The sequence below is a fragment of the Ambystoma mexicanum genome, chromosome 4q (assembly GCF_040938575.1).
Source record: "Ambystoma mexicanum isolate Mex_15411 chromosome 4q, UKY_AmexF1_1, whole genome shotgun sequence".
In the NCBI taxonomy this organism is placed as follows: domain Eukaryota; kingdom Metazoa; phylum Chordata; class Amphibia; order Caudata; family Ambystomatidae; genus Ambystoma; species Ambystoma mexicanum.
Window position 1 is genome coordinate 245,087,124 of NC_090928.1, and position 20,876 is coordinate 245,107,999.

A 20,876-nucleotide genomic window follows, 5' to 3' on the forward strand; every position below is an offset into this window, starting at 1 on the left:
GGACCCAACGTGGGTATGCCCCTTTTGAGGCCCAACGGGGGCCAACAATCAGCAACAACCAAATGAAAATAATCATTGCAACTGCAGCGAGGCGCGCTGTTGCCGTGTGGTCGACATTTTAAGCATGGAAGAGGACAGCATGTGCTGTCCAGCACAGGTTTCTGCAGTGAACAGATCCTATGTCTGGCCCCTGAGACCAGTAAACATATCAAAGCAGAATGAGGCTGAAGGATTAACTGGGACTCGAGACCGGCTCCAGGAAAGGAGGATAGTTAGTGTCACTAGTTCAGGGGCCGACCAGTGGCCCGAATGCTTGTAATAGGGAGCTATATTTGCTAAGTGAACAATACAACATTGCCATCATCACATTATGAGTCAAGGATCACCAAATAGAATGGGCATCAACGAGCAAAACAGTTCATGACTAATCATCATTAGCATGGTCCCCTCCTGGATTGTGGAGAGGTATTTGCGACTCAATAAACTTCACCGCTTCGTCTGGGACAGTGAAAAAGTACAGTTTACCATTGTGGGCGATTTTGAGTCGCACCGGGAACAAGATGGCATAAGGGACGTTGCGCTCCCTGAGCAGTTTCTTGACGCTGAGGAACTGACGCCTCTCCTGTTGCACCCATACTGAGAAATCAGGGAAGATCCTATTGGTGTGGGCCTCCAAGCGTAAGTCTCCTTTCCCACGTGATAGGCGAAGGATGAGGTTCCTGTCCTGGTAATTGAGAATTTTGGCGATGATGGGCCTGGGGATGTCGCCCGGCTTGGGGCGTGGTAATAAAGCCTGGTGAGCTTGTTCAACTGTGAAGTATGGTGACAAGGCCGGGTTACCCAGAAGATCTTTGAGTAGGTTTTCAACAGCGTCCTCCATACGCACTTTAAGCACTTTAAGGGAGTTCTCGGGAACCCCAACAATACGCAGGTTATTCCTGCGGGAGCGAGACTCCAAGTCGTCACACTTTGCCCTTACACTCTTCATGTCACGTGACAAGGAGGCGACCGTGTTCTGCAGTGTATGTATTTCATCTTCATTCATAGAGATTCTATTTTCAGCATCTGTGATCCTGGTCCCTTCTTGGTCCACTTGAGTTTTGAGTGAGGCGACATTGGCATTGATGTCGTCCAGTTTCTCATGGAAGGATGCAAAGTTCTTTGCCATTGATACCATCAGCGTTGTAAGATCTGGTACCAATGCACGAGGATGAGGATCAGACTCGTGTTCCTCCTGTAGGGATGACGTGTGGCCTGCCTCGGCCCTTGGGACAGCCTTAGCAAACTTATCCATCGCTCCCCCCTTGGCGGCTCCTCTGGATCTGTTTGACATTGCAAGTATAGGTCTGGATGCAACAATGACCAGCCGGTGGCGGGGTGGATGGTGAAGGCTCCAAACAGATTAATGGTTTCTAGACAATACCCCAGTGTCAGTAAGGTGGCCGGGCAATGGCGGCGATAGATAGAGATGAAGGGCTGCAGCTGGGTGTGAGGCGTGGGGCCGCCCAGAGGCCAAAAGGGGGCAAGTGTCAGTTATCGGGAGTAGTGGCTGTAATGTAATGCCTCACTCCAGTGCAAAGATAGGAAATGCTGCACCTGTTGAGCCAGGCAGGGCCGCTCTCCACAGTACTCAACCATTGCAAGAGGGGGCTGGGGCTACCTTCCAATTATATGCAGGGGCCACATGATTCCGTGGCTGTGCTAGAGTGGAGGAGCCGCAGTGTAGATTAGGGCTCAGTAGTGCAGGGTGGCAAAGTGTCCTATGCAGTCAGGATGGGCATACATGGACACCTATTCCAGATTGGGCAGGCAGGGCTCATATGGCCAAGTCCAGGGCTGATGCTGCGGCAGGGTTCAGAAGTATCGTGTAGGTATTGTTGTGACTGATCAGGCACGGCGGGTAGGCAAGGCCCGCAGCACACAGCACTGGGACGGCAGCGGGGCTTCAGCCCAGCAGCTCCGTGCCGTCCCCCAGTAGCAGAGTTCCAGCTTTGGAAGCTGGGGGGAACGGGGCACGCTCAAGCGCAGGCCCCTGCCACATCCCCGCCCATGCAGCAACGCGCCTCGCGGGGGACCGCCGCGGCGGGCAGGGCTGGGTCGCCGCAGTCACGCTGGGTCTTCGTCCACCCGCTGAGGGCCCCGGCGGTTGGAATTCCCGGGCGTCCCCCAAACGGCCAGTGTCAGCCGCGGTCGCAGGGAGTCAGGTGAGGGAGGCCGGAAGGCAGGAGCGCACCGAGGCCAGAGTGCACACGTGACCGGTTGCCGCTGCAGGCGCCGCAGGTGAGTCTCTGGTGTCCAATTCAGGGCCAAACTTTCAGGATGCAAGCTGAAAGATATGAACTGCAGTATGAACTGCAGCTCAGTGAGATGTTAGGTGTTGAGGATGCAGCAAACCGCAGATGCAGACGAATTTCTGCCGAGGCCACACGGAGCTAGAGAGCTAGGCAGCCATCTTGGGCTGCTCAACAGCGCCACCTCTGGTGCTACGGTTTTAAAATCAAAAATGTGTGCCAAAATTGCTGTATGGTGCAGAACTGTCAAGCACAAATCTGGACTTGTGAAAATTAGCGGCTATGGTATGGCGCTAAGTTTTAGCACTGCCACAGTGTATACCGATAGCTGCCATCAGGTTGGACCTTGTTTCACTTCAGGCCTGTTCCAACTGTAGACTTCTGCAATTATATCATAAGGTTTTAGATCCTCCTTTTATTTGTGAAATTAAGAGACAAATTGGTGGGAAGCTGTGTCAAAGAATTACAACAATGGCAGGCCATCTGTATTTCTCTGCTAACTAGCATTGATTCATCGGAGGAGATAAGTGTCCACTCTCATGATACAAAAAGCAAATGTTTTAATCTTGATTAGATTAGCAATCGTGAAAGATTAATGAGTTATTGTGTTTTTAAAAACATTTTTTAATATTAAATCTTTTAATACTGTTGCAGAGTATCTGAGTAAACATCCATTGCAAGATTATGGGAGTCGTATATTGAGATTCAAAATAAATGCACACCCAACAAAGGAAGTAACTGGTTTAATAGGTAAAATACTGATGGAGAAAAGGCTGGGTCGATACTGCATGTGTACCATAGAATGCTTGAAAACATTTTTCTCAGAATGCCTAGCAATTACAAAGTTGCGCATTAAAAAATGTTTATTTATTTATACTGCGCTGGAATCTGCAGGCATCTGGGTGCACAGCAACACAAAGTGAGACAGGACAACAAGAAGCCTACAACAGAACCAAAAGATCAGTATCTTACCAGGAAAGGGATCTAGCAGGGGGGAAAAGAATTTCCTGGGGGATAGAAGAATGAAGTAATTACTCAAAGAGCTGTGTTTTCAGCCGCTTCTGAAAGGTCACCAAGTGTCTTTCCAAAGCGGAGCTCGAGGGTAGTGAGTTCCAGCCATTGGCCGTTCACAGCGCCCATTACCTCTTATTTGTTTACTTCTTGGGATGTTCAAGTACCCACAGTTACTTGAACAAAGGGATCGGAGAGTGTCGTACAGTTTCAGACATTCTTTAAGGTACACTGGTGCGTTACCATAGATACATTTGTGAGGCCAGGAGAGGGACTTGAAGTGTATTCTCGCTTTTACAGCCAACCAGTTGAGGTTCTTCCTGGCGCCAGAGACATGGTCTTCCTTGAAATATCACAGTCTATGCACATGGCTTTGTTCTGAAGAACTTGGAACCTATTTATACAGTTTTTATTTGCTCCAATCAGAAACGCGTTTCAATAGTCCAAGCGGGGCATAATAACAGCTCTGACTAGGGTCTCACAGCTTTTAGAAGAAAGGGTTTAATGTGCCGCAGAACCCTGAGATGATATTGGGAGATGCGCACAATTCCATCCACATGCGCATCGGCTCCAAGTGGGGCTTACAAACAGACTCCTAGCGTTTTCACTTTCTTTGTGATGTTGATGATATTCCCCATCACCATACAGGCAGATTCAGGAGTGAGTTTGGCTCTAGCCTGTAAAGTGCTGTAGATCATCAGCTCAGCTTTGTTGCTATTCAAGCACATCCTATGATTGGACATCAACATTTTTATTAGGCCATAGATGTGCTGCAGCATAGCAGAGTCTTTGCTACAATCCCCACTCAAATCCATCAGGAGTGGAGTGTCATCAGCATCATTTGTAAAGTGGATTCCCATGGTAGACAGCTATTCACAGAGAGGTTTGATGTATAAATTGAAAAGTGTGTGGGACAAGCAAGCTCCTTGAGGAACCCCACAGAATATTCGTTCAGTTTCTGAGCTAGCCTCACCCCAACAAACCTTGGACAGCCTGTTACTTGAGGAAGAGCGTATCCAATCAGAAGCTTCCACTGAACAATTTCCAATAGTAGATGGTGTTTCTAGAAGACATTTATGGTCCAGTAAGTCAAACGCGGCTGACCAGTATAATAAGATCAGCAGCCCTGACCTGCTTCTCTCTAGGATGTCTAGCATATTTGTCTACAGATCTAGAAGGGCACTTTCAGTTCCGTAATTACTCCTAAACCCTGATTGATTAGGGTGAAAAATGCCTGAGCATTCTAGATGATTTCGAAGTTGTGATGTGGCTATCTTATCGGCGATCCTCAAGAGAAAATAAGTGTCCGTAATAGGACGCAATTACTAGGGTCATTTGGATTTGGGCTTGGTTTCTTAACCAGTGGGGTAACTACAACATGCTTAATAGCATCCAGTACTAATTTCCATTTAAAAGATGCATTTACAAAACGCATCAGGAATGGAACAAAGATGTTAGGATTTGCCAGTATGAGTTTTGAGCGGAAAACTTCACCCGGCCATGTGGTAGGACGCATAGCTTTCAAGGCCATTTCCATTTCATTCTTCGTTGTGGGGTTGAAGTTAAAATGGAGGCTTTCATATGTTCCGACACCTGGGGTTCTAGGAGAGTCTCATTGCTAGCACTATTAATTAATTTGACACGGGCAGTGACAATTTTATATTTAAAGGCTAGTTGTGTCTTTCTGCCGTCATCGTCCGATAGGACAAGGGTCTGAGACTGAGGTCGAGGCTTCTCAAGCTTCCGGTAAATCTCAAAAAGTTTTCTAGAGTTGTTTTCAGCATTTTCAATTTCATTGTTAAAGACATTTCTTTTAACTTCATAGATTTTGTTTTGATAGGTTTTTTTGTGTCTGCTTCCAAGCTAACCTGTTTTCTTCTGATTTGTTCTTTTCTCAAATACACTCTGCTTGTCGTTTCTCCCTTTTGGGAGTCGTGAGATCCAGGTTAAACCAGTTCTGGTGTCTCACGCTATCCCGGATGACCTTAGTTTTCAAGGGAGCAACTCCGTCTAGGAAGGAGGTCAACTGTGTGCTACATTTCTCCAACAGTACCTCTCGGGGATCGGAGCCATAATCATTTCGAGGCAGTGACCTAATTCCTCTGGCTTAATCCTGTTAAGTTTTGACTGATTGTTCTTTTGAGTGGTTTGTTGTGTCCTATCTCCTTTATGAGAAAGCTGGATGGAACACTTCACAAAGCAGTGGTCTGACCAGATACATGCCTGGGTGTCAGTGATTTCCATAGAGATATTTGTAGATGGAACCCAATCCAGGATTTGTCCTCCTGAATGGGTGGCTTTAGTGTTATGTATTAGAAAAGTCATGTTTTTAAGGTGTCTTTCTAAATCCAAAGCTTCTTGGTCAAGGTTGTCTTTTAACCAACGGTTAAAATCACCAAGCAAGATGGTAGAACCACTGGGTTTATTGAGAGAAGCTAGACTAATTCCTTGTTTAATTCTAGCATGCTAATTGCAGGGTGGTAATCAAGACAATGGGCCTCATTACGAGTCAGCCGGTCTGGAAAAAACGGTGGTGGTAAACACACCGCCACCATTGTTTCCAGACCGGCTGATCTCGAGTGCTGCAGGCAGGAGGTGTCACTGCCGCCAGGTCTGACCTGGTGGGTTTAACACCACCCGCCTGCAGGCGGACGTGGAAACACCGGCACCATTACAGCATGGTGCCGGTATTTCTATTTCCCCATTCCCATGGAGTTCTATGGGACTCCATGGGAATGGGGATTTACCGAATTCTGCCACCGGAATTACCGGGTCACCGGAGTTCTAATGCCCCGGTGATTCCGGGAATCATGGAGGCGGAATGGTAATACGAGTCCGGCCGTAACCTGGCAGTTTTTCCAGCTCGGTTATTCCTGATCTCGTAATGAGGCCCAATGTTTACACAGTTATTAGGATTTGGAGAGAGCTTTAGTAGTAAGGCCTCACATCCTGCACATTTTATAGGAGATTCAAAAAGTTGTAGATGTTTTTTTGCTAGAATGCAACTCCACCTTTCCTGCCTTGTTCCCAGTGTTTGTAAAAGAAAATGTACCCCAAGGGTGTCACTAGGTATATCTTTGGTCCACAAGACTCATTTAGCCAGGTCTCTGTTACGCATATCACGTCCACATCTTCCTCCGTAATCTAATCCTGAATATTGCACACATTATGCACAGAGTGAGCGAGTGTTCAAGAGCCTCCAATTAATTTCTGAGGGTTTGAGTAAGGGTTTTACAGAGCTTGAGTTATCAGAAGTGTTTATGGTGACAATATCCAAATGCACTAACACAGTTTGAGGTCTATGCTGTGGGACTACTAGGTTAGTTAGGCCCCTTGCATCAAGAATCTCATGGTCAAAATGTATAATAGGACCCTGTAGGGAAGCATCTGCAATTCTTTTAATTTCGGGACAATTCTGGAGTGCTGTTTTTTTTTTTCTTTTTTACTCAGTTGTCCTGTTTAGCTCAACTACAGATTCAGGGGACGGTATCTTGGGTGAACGAATTTCACTCTGTTTGCTGGGAATAGCCAAGGTGTGCACATTATTTCCCATTATTAATTTGTTTTTATTGTCAGTCGCTGGTTCGTGCATGCCGGCGATATAATTTTGTTGAACCATTTTTTCCCGCCGTAGCTTTTGTGCTGAGAGAAGCAAAGTAATCTCTGGATGGAGACCCATTATTTCGCGGCCCAAGTGAGGTCACAATCCGCTTACAGGGAGAGCGTAATGGGAAGACAAGTCGTTGGTCAATTAGTAGAAAGGGCAAGCAAGGAGCAATTGCAACGCAATAGAGGTGAGTTTGTAAGATGCTGGGATTGCTCAAGAAATCAACTCACCAGTAGATTTAAACAGCTATATGAGAAAGAACTGGCATGCAATAATGGCACAAGTGCAAGCGTGGACCGGCGAAGACGGGCCTGTCCCAGAAGCGCCGGCGCTGAAGCGCCTGACGTTTCCTTATGGGCAGCCTAAAGGATCCTGGGAAATGTAGTTTTAAAAGGAGCACTCTGCTCCCTTTCAATAGAAAACAAAACAGGATTGCTTTTTCGCTCACAATTATCTGCAAACAGTTAGGAGCAATTCCCTTCAATGAGTACTAATGGAAATCAAAGTTCAAAGTTAAAGGCAAACAAAAACGTGGTTTGTCACATGAGCGCATGAGCGCACAGTCATACACACAGAGTAAATATCTAACTGCAATAAGGGAGATGGGACAGTGCTGCTTTTTACAGTGGCGAAGACCGGCTTGTCCCAGTTTCCTTATGGGCAGCCTAGAGGATCCTGGGAAATGTAGTATTAAACAGAGCACTCTGCTCCCTTTCAATAGAAAACAAACAAAACAAGAGTGCTTTTTCTCTCCGCAATTATCTGCAGTTAGGAGAAATACCCTTCAATGAGTACTAATGGAAAACAAAGTTAAAGACAAATGAAAAACGTGGTTTGTCACATAAGCGCACAGTGTGAAACACAGAGTAAATACCTAACGGCAATGTAATCCGGTTTTTAGCAGATTTGTATGGAATTACATTCTTTTATTAACCGATGACTATTGGAAACGTCTTTTACATTTTAAGGACACAGATATGAATATCGATGTAACAAGGTTTTAAAATCTTGTTCTGATTTGATGATTTACATGTGACTGGAAAAAAACTTGTGTTGTTGAAATCTACTGTGTAAAAGTTGTAAAACTAAGATACACAACTAAATAACTTCCCGGTAACCAACAGTAACCAATGTACGCCATTACACAAATGACAATTAAGGGAGACAATATCCTCCTACCTCCTCTCCAGTCGCATTCACTACGCCATCTCCTCGGTGCCCCCACCTTTTCTCAATATCCCTGGCTCTTAATCCTTCTTTCACAAACCCAATATCCGACAGCAACTCTGTGAATTGCCTCTTCAGACTGGAAATTTCCTAAAGGATTGTAGTTGGTTTGAGGAAAGCAACACATGAACAATCAATTCAAATATGCAGACTCAAATATGTTCAAACCTTCCACTTGTGCTATATTTCCTTATTTTATACACTAGGCACATTGCCTTTGACTAGGATTATCTACGTAATATTGTGGGAGTTATTCCCTTTTCTATGCTATGATTATTTTCTAATGCACATGAAGACATAAGAACATGGGTGTAAAGGACAGCCAATGCAATGAACTTGAATAAGCCTGTGCAAGTTCTACATTTCACTGGTGAAATTTGCAAACATGTCCTTTTTTATTTCATAAAAATGGCAATGTTTTTCCAATTTTACTCGTAATATCATTTTAGGATTTATTTCCATCAAAACAAGTAAAAAACATAAGATATTAAGCATTTGCAAAAATGTTATACACATTATGTAACTCTTCTTATAGTATTTTACAATACAAACGAAATACTTCAATTTCCTGGCAAATTAAATCAAAAAGTCTAAAGAATATATGTAGGCCATTTTACATATTTATCTAGCAACAATTTGCTCCTCCAACTTTATTTCTAAGTCCAGAATGTTTCAGTCCTCAAACAAAAACATTGTAATTAAATTATCTGGAATTGATAACTCATTTTTCTGGGAGAAAGAAAATCACCATCACTTTTTGGGAAATATGTCGAAAAGAATAAAGAACCTTTTTCCCCTTCAAAATCTGAAAAATCATAAAATATTTTCAAACTCTTCTGATGAAAATAAAAATTAATTTTCCATCCATTTACAATAATTGGGCACAGGACAAGGAGGGAAAAATTGTGAAAACTATCAAAAGCGAATTAACATTTTTGATATTGTGCAGGATGCATCAGTGGGATCCAAACTAGAGATTCCCTTCCATTTTGAAATGTTTGGTTACTTTTTCTAAGTGAGTGTTCATTAAAAAATGATACTATCCGGGGAACATATTGGCGTGTAGTGCTCTCATGGATCAGCAACCTGGGAGGACAGAAGTTGAAATTAGATCCATTGTTGATTCTGTTTGTGATGTACTCGGAGGGTGGGAAATTAAGGACACTGCAGACATGACCCACAATCTCCTTCTAGCAGAAAAGGTAAACTTATTGCAGGCTTGGCAGAGGGTCATGTCCCCTCAAACCAAGAATGGGTAGGAACAGCAAGGGACATAGTTCATTCACATGGAAAGCCTAAAACACATGGTCAATGAAACAGGAAGGAACCTGGACGAGGAGTGGTATCCCTAAATTACATGAGCAAAGATTAACTTTCCACAAGGTTCAGGGTATGAACGAGGGGAGCAGGGCGTAATGGGAACTGACATGAAGTGTTAAGGGCGTGCATGATTCGGTGGGCGCGGGGAGGAACGTGGAATATTGTTGCCAAAAAATGTTGTTTCTGCATAATCGGAGCAGTGTGATAAGCCTAGGCAGAGAGCTCGGGCTGTGCTAGGTGGCAGATTTGCTTTGATCAGATTGAATTTACGCATCTATGTGTCAAGCTCAGCAACAACGTATGTGGTATTTTTGTTTCTTCTGTTCAACTTGGATGCTGCACTGGTCTTAACTGATTGTTACTGCTTGGTCATTCTCTTAATAACATTTGTCAATACAAATACACTGGTAAAAATGCCACTGAAGTCAATGGTGAGATTCCATCCTTCTGCGTGAGCCTATAAATAACACTGTCGCAAAACAGACGTAGGCAGTTTATTTTTAATGTATTTTACAAATGCACCAATATTATGAAATGTGGTAAATCCTTGTGTGAAAATTCTGCAACATAGGTTTAATTAATACAAGTTTAAAGTTTTAGTCGTATTTTATTTATGCAACTGTATCCAGTAAATAAGGTAAATTATGAAAAATAATTACAAGTAACAAAACGTTATTAAAATAAGTAACCAAAAGAAACTGAAAACCGAATACAAACAAACAGAAAATACAATAATTGAATAACAAATAAAGTGTATTAACTGCACATTTATTTGTATAGTTATGGCATGAATTGGCAATTATATAAAGTAAGGTAGTTATTTAAATTTTATTTATTTATTTATTGTTTGCTTGTTAGGCGCTTATACAGGAAGCAAATACTGTTTCAGAGCGCCCACAGGGCAACAGGGAAGGGGACAAGCGGATGTGAAACAATTAAACAACTAATACAATTAAATACATAAAGAAATATTAAATACAGGGGATTGGGGAGCGAACCTACTATGCCTTGTGAGTGTTCAGAACGTGCAAGTGCAAAAGGGAGGGGGAATGGGATAGGTGCTGTGGTGCTCATGGGTGTGTAACAGGTAAAGGGCTGTGTAGGATAAGTGTGAGCCTCCAGGGAGGAGGGTGAGCCAAGGCAAGTGCTGAGGAAAGACAGAAGCTGGGGCGATTCAGTGTGGGAGGTCATGGCCCTAGGATGCATAAGGGCTCTGCACACCAAACAAGCAACTTTGAGATTAGCAGAGGGGAGAGGAGGAGGTAAAGAGGAAAGTCTTGAGGAGCTTCCGGAATTTAGGAAAGTCCTGCTCAAGGCGAAGACGGAGGGGGAGGCTGTTCCAATGAAGGGAGCAAGCAGAGGAAAGTGATCGACCTCCTGGCCTCTGTTTAGGTAAATGCTTTACATACAAAGAGTTGGTGCCAGAGGAGCGCAGGGAAATAGAGGGGGAATATTTAGTAAGAGGGAGTTGCAGATAGCGTGTCCCTGGCCCCAGACAGTGATGTGGATGATACATAGGGATTTGAATTTAATCTGTGAAGCAACTGGAAGCCAGTGAAGACTTTCTAGGGCAGGAGAGATGCGGTCCCTGGGCTTGAGGCCAAGATAAGTCTTGCTTCTCTATTCTGGATTAGCTGGAGAGGTCGCAAAGTGGAAGAAGGGAGATTCAGGTGGAGGCTATTGCAATATACAGGCATAGAGAGAACCAGAACTCTGGTAACACTGAGCTTCTGGGGGAAGGTGAGAAAAGGTAGCATTCCGTTGAGAAGGAAGAGCTGAAAGTGGGACTTCTTGGCAATGTCCTGAGTGTGAGGGAGGAAGGAAATAGAGGAGTTGAAGATGACTACGGTTTCTGGCTTCACAAAAAGGAGCAGAGGGAGAGCCCCTGGAGGAAGGCCAGAGTGAAGGAAAAATGTGGGGGGCAGCTGTCGCAACTGGAAGGATATCTGTTTTGCTGGCATTGCGGCAGAGATCATTGGACGTGCACCAGGCCTGGATGGCAGAAAGGCAATCAGGGATGATTGAATGTGCAAGAGGTCAAGCAGAAAGTTTGAAGAAGAGTTGTGTGTCATCAGCATAACACTGGAAGTTGGGGGAGAAGGAGGAGAGAAGTAGTGCCAGATGAGTGAGGTAGATACTAAACAGCCAAGGTGAGAGGATATAGCCCTGAGGGACGCCACAGGTGGAGAAGGAAGTAGAAGAGGAGAAGGAGCCCAGGATGACTTGAGAGGAGTGATCAGTAATGAAGGAGGACAGCTAGTCCAGTGCCCGCTCTGAGATACCAAGGGTGTTGTGGAGCCTTTGTATGAGAATGGAGCGGTTGACCGAGAGATCTAGAAGGATAAGGACAGCTGGGGAGTTGGAATCCATGGATGCATGCAGTTATTCACGGGTGTTCAGAAGTGCAGTTTCCGTGCCGCTGAATGCTCGGAATCCAGATTGATGTTCAGGGAGACCACAAACTAGTTCAGTTTGAGTTGAGTTGGAACAGTGCCAACCTCGCCGGCAGTTTCCCCAGGGAGGGGGTGATGGAGATAGGGCGGTAGTTGGCTGGACAGGTAGGCTCTGCTGATGGTTTATTGAGGAGGGGGCGCACAAGGGAGTGTTTGAGGGAGTAGGGGAAGGAAACAGTAGCAAAGGAGTGGGTACAGAAATCATCAAGTGCAGGGGCAAGAGAGCCAATGTTGTCCTTGATGGTTCTGGAGGAACAAGGGGAAACATGTTTGGAAGAGACTGTCATGAAGCAGACAACTCTGGTGACTTCATCAAGTGAGACAAGGAGTAGGAGGAAGGAAGAGGGTGAATGGCCAAGGGTGGCAAGGGGGTGAGGTATGGGTTGGGAGAGTATGTAACAAGGCAGTTGATGTCCTGAGTTTTGGTGGTGAAGTGAGTTTGTTGCGGTGGGCCTGAGAGGGAATAGGGGAGGAGGATACTGGGGAAGGGTTTGCTAGTTCCCTGCAGATTTTGAAAATTTCAGCCGTGTTGGTGGATGCACCAGATACCCGTGCCTTGATGTGAACCCTTTTCTTGGCATGGATAGAGAGTCTGTATTGCCTTTGGAACAGGCGGCAGGCCAGTTTGTCAGAGGGTGCGCCTGAGGTTTGCCACTTCCGTTCTGCAGCGCTACACTTTCGTTTCTGGGCTGCAAGTTCAGAGTCGTACCAGGTGTTGCACTTAGAGGCGGGTTCCAAGCAGATCCTCATGACTGGGGCAAGAATGTCAAGAGTGTTGGTGATGGACAGGTAGAAGTTGCTGAGGGCAGTGTCGGTGGTAGAGTCTGAGTTTGGGGGGAAAGAGGGGATCATGGTGGAAGTGAAGGCAGCAGCAAACACTTGTTTCATCAGGTGGATGTTCGTGAACAAAGTTGCCAGGGCTTTTGGAGGTGAGGTCACAGGGCCATATAGACCCAGATGGAAGGAGAGAAGGGAGTGGTCTGACCAAAAGAGAGGAGTGACCATGGGAGATGAGAGAGGGAGCTCGGAGTGTATGAGGGCGTTCAGAGTGTGTCCCGCAGAGTGGGTTGGACCAGAAGGGAGAATTGAGAGGTGCAGAGGTCAATGAAAAGAGTGGATGATGTGCCACGGGATGGACTAGATGTTAAAGTCATCCAGGAGCAGCAGGTTGAAAGAGGTGGAAAATAAGGCAGAGCAAAAAGGAGCCAATTCAGACAGGAATAGCGAGGTAGCGCAAGGAGGCTGGTAAATGGTAGCAATGTCAGGGTGGAGGAGGTATTGAGATAACCAATTTGCATACCAGGCTCTCAAAGGAAGAGTAAAGCTGAGTGGGTAAGATGGAGGAGGGAACCCATTCCGGAAAGATTAAGGCAACCCGCCGCCTGTTACAGCTCGGCACTTGCTCCCGACACACCTGGTACCTCCTATACATAAAGGCAGGCAGAATCGCTCAAGTAGGAACACACACAAGGTAATAGCTCTCCCTCATGGCATGCAGCGCTTTGCAGCTCCCTTCTACACTCAGTGGAAGCTGCCGTGGAGAAGGGCTCATGCAGCACTACATTTCCCATGAGGCTCCACTCATCATGTAAGAGGTACAACCAATGGCGCACGAGAACCTCCTTCTCGGGTTACGCCCGCCTCCTCATTGATCTAATCAGCTGTAACTCGCTGAACACCGCTTCTGTTTGAAGTTTTCACCGGCGTGTCCAAGTTCTGTCTACCTGCCAGCCTTTTGCTCTACGTCTCCCGTGCACTGACCTTTTGCCTGTTTAAACGGACTCCGTGCCTTCTGTTTCACCTTGCCTAAATGTCAGCCTGTGTACCGAACCTTGCCTGTGCAACGGACTGCTTTCGTCTCCTGTTCTGTACTGCTCTTAGTCAGCCCGTTTACCGAACTGCCTGCCTCCTCAACTGACTCCTTTTCCCTCTGTTGGCCCTTGTCTCCATCAGCCCGTGTTCTGGACTTTTGCCTTCATAACGGACTTGTTCCGATTGGATTACAAAGTTAGTCATTGTTCTGAATCCACCTTTCCGGCCGCTGACTATTCCCCTGCTTCTCTACCGCATTGCAAGCCATAGTTCTGCATTGCTCCACCACTTGAGTTTGCTTCCATACTCTCCACTGTTTTCAAGTGGCTTCTATTGGTCTGCTTTGCTTACAGTCCTTGTTGGACTAGTGATCCCGTGCCTTTGTTGTTCTGTGCCTTCTGGGCTTCACTATCATCATTCTAGAATCATTCTGCATTGGAATACTTTCTCTTTGTTGGAACTGCCTATATATCACACATCCTCAAGTGCAAAGAGTGACGCTCTGCAGATTGTGCACAACCCGTAACCAGTGCGCTCCTCGTGCCGCCCGGGGTTAGAACCCTCACTAACCTCCTTGTTTGTTGTTTTGCACGGTCGTTGTTCTTTACATTGAAGCTAAATTCAGACAACTAGTGGTAAGACATACTCCTCTCTTTATAATCCTTTCTGGATGTCTGAAAAGTATTTATAACCTATTTCACTTATAGGAAGATTCTTGTCTGTGCCCTCATTGACAAGCTACAAAGATTGTTACTCAGGTATTGCTTCACAATTTTTTGGGAATTGTGGATGTTGATTCTCCACTAAGTTGCTTATTGCTGGTTCTTTCTTTTCAGCTGGGTCTGTGGCGGTACCTTCTCCCCGCTCTTTTAGGTGATCAGTCTCTTTGTCTATCGTCACATACAGCAAAGAGGCATATCACAGAAAATATCTCTTTCCGTCATAGAGAGGTGGCCCGGGTGGAGGCTCCAACCCAAGCTCTTCAATCAACAACCCCGGGAAACGCAGACGTGGTCTCCTGCCTCGGTCATTCACTGCCCGGTGACTAACACCGCCAGTACGGTGAGGTTGTGGCTTGGAAATGATCTTGAAGCCGTCGGAGGAGGGAGTCAAAAGCGGTGACTGAGCAGTTATTGAACCAAGTCACAATAAGAGCGTGGATGTCAAAGTCAGTGTCTTCCAGAAGGAGGCAGATGTCAGCAAAGTGTTTTTGGCTGAGCAGGCATTAAGAGTCGCCAGGTAGAGGCGATCACTGCCTTTGAAGGTTTTCTGAGGTGGAGTACAAGAATGTGGTACTTCAGTCAGAGTGGGCGGACCGAGGGGGAACTAGAGGGAGAGGACAGAGACAGAAGAATATTATGAGGGATGGAAGGATCCTGTCAAAGAGAAGGAGGTTGGCCCGAGGACCATGAACACGAATAGTGCCATTGTGGTAGACATTAGTGTTGCAGCTTAAGGAGAAGAAGCCTGCCAAGAGCACTTACCACTTGGGGAGAGAGTAGAGATGAGAAGTCCATAGGTCTGGATAGGGGACAGAGAAGAGGAATCTGCGAAGATATCTATGAAGGATGCAGTGACATAGGTGTCTGCGATGGGAAGGTCAGGTTTTGCACGGAAAATGTCTTTTTTGTGCTTTTTCCATCTGGATTTCGTGAGAGAGGGAGGATAGGTGATAGTGTAGCAGTTAGAAAAGATTGGAGAGATGGTGAGTGCCATTTCAGTGGCAGAGGATAGATGAGAGAAGGAAAGAAGGGGGGGCTGCACTGCACAGTCCTGGGCCTTACTCACAGGCAGCCTAGTAGTTAAGGAGGACACAATACAATCAAGAGCAACAAGTGAGGTGCAATACAAAGCGGTGTACAGCAAGAATGCAAGAAGTCAAGCAAGGTGCAATGCAATGCACACAGGATGGAAGATAGAATGACATTTTTTTAAAACACAATACTATGCAATGCACACAGAGTGGAAGAAAATTTTGTGAGAAACCTGAAGGTGTCTCACCCGCTAGCCCCTGGGGATTTGTCATCCAGGTGGCCAGGACACGCCACCGCTAGGATCACCTGGATGAGGGGTCTTCAGGGAGTGGAAGTGGGACACCAGAGAGTGAGGCGCAGTATCCCCTTCCCTATCCTTTTCCCCATCCTACCAGTTAGGATACCTAGGAATTCAATCCCCCACACCCTTCCCGACACAAACACTTTCTCAAGGACAGCCAACCATGAGCCACAACGGACTAGCACCAGAGCCGTATACCTGACATGTCCCAACACAATGGCCAGGCAAGGTCAGGCAATTATGGATTATTACTCACACCTGACTTCCATCACACTTCCTCACACAGATAAAAGGCAGAGCACGAAAGCACACTCTGAGCGAGGAAAAACACACAAGGAAACAGTAGTTCCAAGTAGGCAGTTTAATACAAGGAGAAAGACGGCGAGACCAGAGTGGGTCGCAAGGAGGGAAGTAACCTTGACCTCTAAAGACTGTTACTTTGGTGAGCCTTGGAAAGTAAGAAACCGAAGACCAGGAACTAAGGCTGATCCAACCTGCACTGTGGGTCGGTGGTACCCGGAAATCTCCTGCGTCTATAACCCAAGCGGGGAGGAGAGATTGCCGCTGTGGTACTGTCCTTGGCTCCTAAAGCAGTGTCAGAAAAGACAGCAAAGTCGGTGAGTCGGAGAGACTAATGCCAAACCAGCTTGTGTTTTCTATCAAGGTTGCAAGCAGCTATATTGTATAATGAGGACAGTGTGTGAGGCGTTTGTGATGAGCGACGCAAACATAATTGGAAACCAAAGGAGTAGTTGAACTTTATAACTGAACTTTGGGAGGCCAAGAAAAGATAACATACACAGAGTGGTCTGGCGCCACGTGGGTGCTCATTCGAAAGTCTCCGTTAGGTATCCAACTGATGCCGAGTGTGAGAAAAGGAATATTGAGATTGAAGTGGTCATGCAACAGGTCAAGCTAAACCCTGTGCACATTCGAAAGTCTTCGACAGTTTACAGTACATCACAATTTGTCCGAGCCAGGTTGAGGGAGACTAATTGAGTGAAAGAAAGGAATCTGAGCACGACTGAGGGAGATCCGGGGTGAACCGTGAGTCACCCGAGAAAGAATTATCTGAACATAGTTTGAAAGGGATCTGAGCCCAGAAGAGGGTGATCCAACAGTGAGCTTTTGTTTTGAAAGGGATCTGAGCCCGGCTGAGGGGGATCCAGGGTGAACACCCAAATTGAATATTGGAAAAGGAAAAGAACATTTTTGTCTTGTTTTTGTATACTATTACCTCTGAGTCAAGAGACTTGCAAGAAGTAAAGAGGCTTGGACACAGAAGGCCCTGTAATGTGAAAATGGAACTTATCCTCGTGCTGCAGAAGCCAGAGTGTGTGCTTTGACCGAGTGAACCGCTTTGTCCCGAGCTGAAAACATGGGCAAGGGAGGCCAATGGCCCGAATATCCTGACATCATTTTGTGAACACTTCTTTCTTTTTCACGAACATAACCCCACATTATTTGTAAATTAGTGGTAGGCATTGGCAATAGGGTTTTTTAGTATTGGCCCTTTTAATTTGACAAGACTCCACTAGGACTGCATTATTATTATTATTTGAAGGTCGTAGCTTGCTCCCATCTGTAGATTTAGGTTTAGACGTTCATCGCACCCTTGTGAAAGTTCAATAAACACCCTTGAACTGCAGTCACTTGTGTCTGTCTCACTATTGATACCATGCCTTCCTTACAGGATGCAAAGCCACCTAGTTTAGAATTTTTAAAAACACAACACAATGCAGTGAAGTGCACAAAATGTAAAGCAATGCGGAGCACACAGGGATGAGAGACGAAAGGAGAACAGGCCGTGAAATGAAATTACGAAATGCTGTGACAAAACGAGGAGGAACAGGAAAAGAAGCCAGAAATAGGAGAGTCACAGTTGTGGAGCAAGGAGATAGCTGGAGGAGGCCATAGGAAGTTCAGCCATCACTCGTGTGCCTAGCCAGGGGAGCCTGGGGAGAGGAGGTCCATGATCATGACTCAGCAGGCAGTGCACAGGAGGCTGCAGTATTATATATGGGGCGGCAAGAGGTGTCCCCAAGAGCCCAACAAGCCGGGACAAGCTCAGACAGGTGCCTTAGGAGTGGGGCCTTCAGAGGCAGGCCGGCATTCGCCTGCAGGCTTGGCTGATTGGGCTTTTAGGAGAAAGATGGGCCCCATCAGCATGCTCCTTCCCAAGAGGGACAGGCACTCCAGTGCCTACTGATCCGGGGCGGCCATGTTGCAAGGGAGACCAAATGCTGCCTCACAATTGAAATCAGGGGTACAAAGCATCAGCCGAACTCTGCAAGGGCGTTTAAAAGTGAACATTTTTCATTTTTTAAACAAATTAAGCAAAACTACAGCACTTCTGAAAGGTTGCAAGGTCCCTCGTGCACCGCTTGCACTGGGGGCTGCCCCAAAACGATTACCATTCTGGTTAGAATGTACTTTTTAGAACTTTAATGCAAGTTTAAATTGGCTGGTAAACATGCCTCCCCATGTGATGAATTGAAGCACAGGGAGCCTCTAAAAACTCAGAGAACATGTTGTCTCGGACTCAGTGTTCATCCCTTGTCACACTTAACCCACCTAGCTCTGCCCCCAGCAGAAGGAGGAAGAACACACAAGGCCCCTCCGCTGCGAGGCCTGACAGACCAGCGTTGATGACGAATGCAGAGACCAGAAATTAACAGAGGGAACCAGCGGAGCTCCACGGCAGCGGACTGGAGAGCTAGTCCTGGGTCTGCAATCAACAAGCAAATAAGCACAGACACTCTGGTTCTCCCTGTGGTAGAGGCCACCAGTTGACTGCTGCTGGTGAACGCTGGGGACCCTAAGTGAATGAGTGGACTTGCAGGGGAGAGTGGATTGGGCTCACATGAAAGGAATATTTAGGTGACCAATGCTTGATGTGGTAAATGAGCTCCCTCATCCAGCCACCCTACTGTCCCACCTATTGTGAGCACATGTTATAAGTGTGAGTCCCAGCTTGGCAACAGACTGGGATTAATATCACAGAGATATTGGCAGAGAACACAAAAGAAGAGAAGTGTTCTGGGAATTAAGAGGACATTGGTTTACGTTTGAGCAGTGGGAAAAGATCTAAATCATACAGTTAACTCAAAACAGAGGGGGCGGCTGAAGGATTCCCAAATATAGAGGTGCCCTTGACAATACAGAGGGAGTTGTGATGAATCTGAGGTGATCATACCAAAAACCCTGACCTGGAACCCTTCTCATGTGGCTAGGGAAGGGCAGCCGCTACCTGATCCTGATCTTGGGGGTGGTATTATGCGGGCGGATCACATGGGAGGAAACTTGGGTCAGGAGGAATGGGAGAACCCTCTGAACTATTTCCCTAAAGATCATACAGCCTTATTGGCTTATTGTAAAATGGATGATGCTGATGTTAGAGCAAATACGAACATTATGGACTTTAAGTCCTATAGTGCTCTTGGTACTGAGATGAGGAAGATAGATCCAGAGATACCAAACTGTGACGAGCTGTCTAGTTGTAATGACCAGCACCTGAGTGGGGCCTGTAAACATTTAAAGGCCTTTCAGGTGTTGGCCAAAGGGGAGCAGCAGGGAGCAGCAGAAGCTGGAGTCGTTGCTGTGCTGACAGCGGGACACTGTGCAGAAAACGTGTCAGAGGTCAGGATTCCTATTTTAAGCAGAGGACGCACAGCAGGAAGCGGTATTGGGGCCAGCTACCCCTAACGAGAGAGAAGCTCCCAGCGTCCTGTAGCCGTTCTGGTGTAAGGTTCTCACCAGAGAGCGTACTCAGCTGTTAAAGCTCCATTGACAGCACGAGCTGGGGTAGACTGACAGGAGCTGTCAAACACAGAACCGAGGAGTCAGAAAGAGACACCAGGACATACCGGTGACCTGGCCTGACGCAGTTGACCGTAGGGCTCTCAGAAGGAGACTGCTGTGTAACTATGAACATTTTGAATACCAAACATTTGAATTAAAGCACACTAGGCGCAACTTTCCTATTAAGAGATGTCGAATAGGGGAATATTGTAACTCGCATTTCCAAGGCCAAAGAGGGGCAATAGGAAAGCAAAGGGAACACAACTTTCCTAAAGAGGGATATCTAATAAGGGGATATTATAGCCTTCATTGCCAAAGCCAAAGAAAGCAGAGATTGACACCAAGGCAATTTGAATGTAACAGTCCCAGAACAAGAAACTCTGTTGGAAAAAGTTGTACACCACATTGCCAGCAGCTAATAATTTGTGTAAATAGAACTCCGAGACTACAGGAGAAAAGCCCTCCTTGTAAAAAGGATCAAGGGGGTGAGAACTGTAACCTGTCTTCCTTTTGGCAAACAAATGTGAGAATTATTGTCCTTTTGTGCAATATACTTGTGGAAGAAGCTATAAGCCAATTGTGTTGAAGGTCAAAAGACAAAACTGAGAAGCAGTTGTTGGTTCAACTTTCCCCATTGAGGATTGAAGTGTGGAAAGTTTGGAACAAGCCTTCCCACAGAGTACAAGTTATAGTAGAAGGAGTTTTGTTCTGGCAGGTGAGTAAACCAGGAAAGGGATAAATAGTAGTTAGTCCTGGCAGGCAAGTGGACCAGGAAGAAGATGATTTGAAGTACTGTAAATGTAGTAGAAGGTTGTGGTGGAAGAGAAGTGGCAATTCCACTACCGTGTTTGGATGAACTGTTGTATAACCATCCTGACTAAGGTATTGCTTATAAAGGAGAAATATGATGTGATAAAAAGCGATTGGTCTTCAGAGAAAAGAACATTTACATTGACATTGACTTCTGACTAGATGTGTGAAGAGAAAGTATTTCTGGTTTGCCAAGCAGAAGGTTGTGGAAACTAACAATTGTATTTAAATGTGAAGAAACCCTTTGGCACTAAGATAGTCACTTTGCCAAGTGAAGGACATATTGAATGAAAAGGGCTTTGTATTCTACCTGGAGTGGAACCTGGCTAGAGAAAAGAAATGTCTTGAAATTAAACTTTGGTTTAAAACATTCTGAATTGATCCAGGGGAAGGGGATCCAACCCTGGTCACAAGGATCCCTGTTTATAATTTTTATGTTTGAATTTATATGTTATTTTGTGAAGTTTAATAGCCAAATAATCCTGCATG

The 20,876-nt window shown here is 45.8% G+C and overlaps 1 protein-coding gene across 2 annotated transcripts in view; it reads right to left on the reverse strand.

Annotated features, from left to right (window-relative positions):
* The window catches only part of DHX57 (DExH-box helicase 57), a 1,970,484-nt gene that overhangs the window by 261,635 nt on the left and 1,687,973 nt on the right, over nt 1–20,876 (reverse strand). The window contains exon 20 of one of the 2 annotated variants that reach the window (XM_069607793.1): nt 8,089–8,226. The exons of the other annotated variant lie outside the window; for it this stretch is intronic. Coding sequence (XP_069463894.1) covers nt 8,089–8,226 — 138 coding nt within the window. The remainder of the gene's footprint in view (nt 1–8,088; nt 8,227–20,876) is intronic. 2 annotated transcript variants of the gene reach the window in all.